The 3,036-nt window shown below is 40.1% G+C and overlaps 1 protein-coding gene across 1 annotated transcript in view; it reads left to right on the top strand.

Annotated features, from left to right (window-relative positions):
* Positions 1 to 3,036, top strand: part of ADGB (androglobin) — a 360,063-nt gene that overhangs the window by 341,822 nt on the left and 15,205 nt on the right. Inside the window, exon 32 of the mRNA XM_019527460.1 lies at positions 626 to 781. Coding sequence (XP_019383005.1) covers positions 626 to 781 — 156 coding nt within the window. The remainder of the gene's footprint in view (positions 1 to 625; positions 782 to 3,036) is intronic.

The raw sequence follows: 3,036 nt of genomic DNA, 5'->3' as shown, positions 1-3,036 counted from the left end.
GGTCCCTTCCGACCCTAGAAACTATGAAACTATGAATGTTAGAGTTCTACCCTGGGCCATGCTGAGCTTGGGAAAGGAAGAATGCCCAGGTTAGTCTATCCTTCTCTCTGTCTGGATCTGGGAGAGCCTCAGAGGGTCCTTTGCAGGATCCAGACAGAAAGATAATATACTGCTGTGAATGCAGTGGAGCCTATTCCAAGAGAACTACACATGGACCAAAGTGGTGTGATTTGGTCTGTAATCAGAAAATTTATGCTATCCATTTCCAAAGTGATTGCCTACTTTATCTCACTGTTATGATAAGTCTGAGCAAGACCAATTTATGTTTAAAATATGCTTCTAATGGATTAAGAAAACTTTTTGTGCTAATTTAATTCCAGCCATCTGCTTTGCAACTGCTGCCTGCTAATTGTGAAAATATCTGTGCACATTAGGCTGGCACTTCCAGCCCTTAGCATGAGAGGCTTCTTTTGCCAATTGCTGTTTACGTGTAAAGCATATCAAAGTAAAGCTGAACTCTAGGGTGCGTGAAAAATAAACAAAGAGCAAAAAAATGAGTAGTTTTAAAAAAAGATAATGCATTTAGACTAATTGACTGGTTTCTTTTATTCCATTCCATCTTCAGCAAGCTGATCCGAACAAACCTTACTGGATCTTACGTTTAGTGAGTGAGCAGGGTGAGACTGAAACACTAGAAGTGAAGAAAGATACTGAAAGAGCAGATGAAATCAAAGCGATGAAACAGGCATGGGAGTCTGCAGAGCCGGGCAGAGCTGTCAAGGTACTTGGAGGTTATCCTTTTACAGTTACATCATTATAAAAATTCCAGTGGCTGGTGTCATGGCAGGGCAATGCCATAGAGAAGATATGACTTGATGCCTACATATTGGCTAAATACAAATTTATGTACTGATGGATGTGGACTTGGGGACTTTCACTTGTGGTGTGAGGAGTGGGGAGGGGGCAAGAATCTGTAAAAGGATGCTTCCTGTCAATTACTTTAGCCTGGAATCCGATCTACACATGCAGACTCCTGTAACCATTAAGACCCGGTTGCAGGAATACACCTCCCGTTTCATAAAGTTACTCAGGTTAAGTCTGGAAAGACCAGTGGGTTATTTAAAATTATCTCATTATTGTTACTTTAATTATTTTGCCAAATCTAAAAATATATATAATTTTAGAGATTTTTTTTTTTTACTTTTGCCCCAAAGTAAAGCAGACTAATAAGACCACTAGATCAAATTTCTATGCAAGCCGTTGTTAGCCATTATTGAGTGGCATTTCTAGTCCTGCTATTTCTTAAAGTCAATGAAAAGTTGTTTATATTGTTTAAGTGGTAGCCATTCAGAGGTTCAGGAAAACAAAGGAAGCTTCTTATGCTATAATAACTGGCAAGTGCTAGGCTGGTGTAGACAGGTATCTTCACAACTAGTTGCTAGAAGAGTGGATCTCTATGGCAGAAGAAAGATCAGACAGAGGAAAGGCTTAGAACCCAGGAAGGTTATGTAGAGGAAATAAACTGCTGAGGTTAGGCCAAGGGGAAGGGGGAAGGGCTGAAGAGAAGAGACCCAAGGAGGTGAAGAGGAATGGACACCCCCATTCTGGTAAAGAGTCCTGCTTACGCAGAACTGACAGTCTCTCCAAGAGGCAAATGGCAATCCCCACCACCACTCCATCCCACCCCACCCTGGGTTATTCCAAAAGAGAGTTGGAATGGGAAAAGGAAGTCACAGTGGATGGGCTGTGGGTGAGCCAGATGGAGCAGGAGATACCTAAAGTATAATTGATTTACTTAAGTGATGAGAATCAAGGGGTCTTAGCATAAGGAAAAAGGAGCTAAAAACAGTTGGATTATATTCTGGAAGGAATGAGACCATATATATAGTCTAACCAGAAAACGAGTCATGAGAAGTAGACCACTGTGGCTCCATCAGCAAGAACATCCAAGGAGAAGACCCTGCAGATCCAGTGATGAGTCATGCCAGCCAATAAGTGGCATTTTGACAAGCTCCTAATACAACCATAATTGCTTAACTGAAGGAGGAAATATATTTAAGTTGAAATACCTAATGTTTTGTCACAGCTGCCTTATGTCAGTTTAAGCAATGATCCAACTTGCATTATCTTGTGATACAACAGGCAGCAGGGCATTCTGTAAGAGGATGCTAGTTTCTGCAAACTTACTGAAGCTGACCCAGGATCAGATTTGTGTAAAAATCACAATGTTTTGTTTCCTGCCTCAGGCAGAGTTATAAACTATGGGCTACTGATAAGTTGTTTACTAAGGAAACAGATGGTATCAGTATCTCTGTGTGGCATGTCCTGTAATGCAGTGAGTATAGTGATAAGGAATTGCCCACTTGAGGTTCAAAGCATCATTAAGATGGGGGTGCCTATTCTTCATTTTACTGAATCACTTATGGCACAGACTTGCTTAGGAATTCCTAGCCATACATTCAAGATGGTCTTGACACAGCTTAAAAAGACATACCACAAATAGCAATGTCGGTTCATTTCCCATTAATACGATATTTTAAAACTAAGCAATAGATGTTTTTAAAATACATGTGGAGAAACTGCATGTCTGATATTGACAGACTATTATTACTTCAAGAAAAAAATATTTACAACATGCTCCAAAGACCCCTTGAATGTATTTGTGGCAGAAGTCACTCTTCCATAGTTATATTTTTCCAGTGTCTCACCATTCATTTGTCAGAGATTTTTTTCTAATAAATCAGTGCAATTAAAGATGCCAGGAAGCATAAAGCTTAGCATATGTCAGTCTTTCACAAGGACTTACTGTATCTAAAAACCCCTTTTCAAGCCACTGTCCAAGCTCCTTTGAGTATTTAAAGTAGGCCGGGGGGCTCTAATTAAAGTTATCTAAACTAAATCCTGAGTTTTTTTTGTTTTTCCTCTAGGCTTTTCAGGAGCGCATTCAGTTTATTAATAAGTATGCACGGAAAAGCTCAGCAGAGCCTGCAGCTGAAGCTGAAATTAACAGCATTGTTCCTGGTCCAGGAGAAGAAG

Source organism: Gavialis gangeticus, unplaced genomic scaffold, assembly GCF_001723915.1.
Source record: "Gavialis gangeticus isolate Ggan-Ray unplaced genomic scaffold, GavGan_comp1, whole genome shotgun sequence".
NCBI lineage: Eukaryota > Metazoa > Chordata > Crocodylia > Gavialidae > Gavialis > Gavialis gangeticus.
This window is presented reverse-complemented; position numbering and strand designations above follow the sequence as displayed.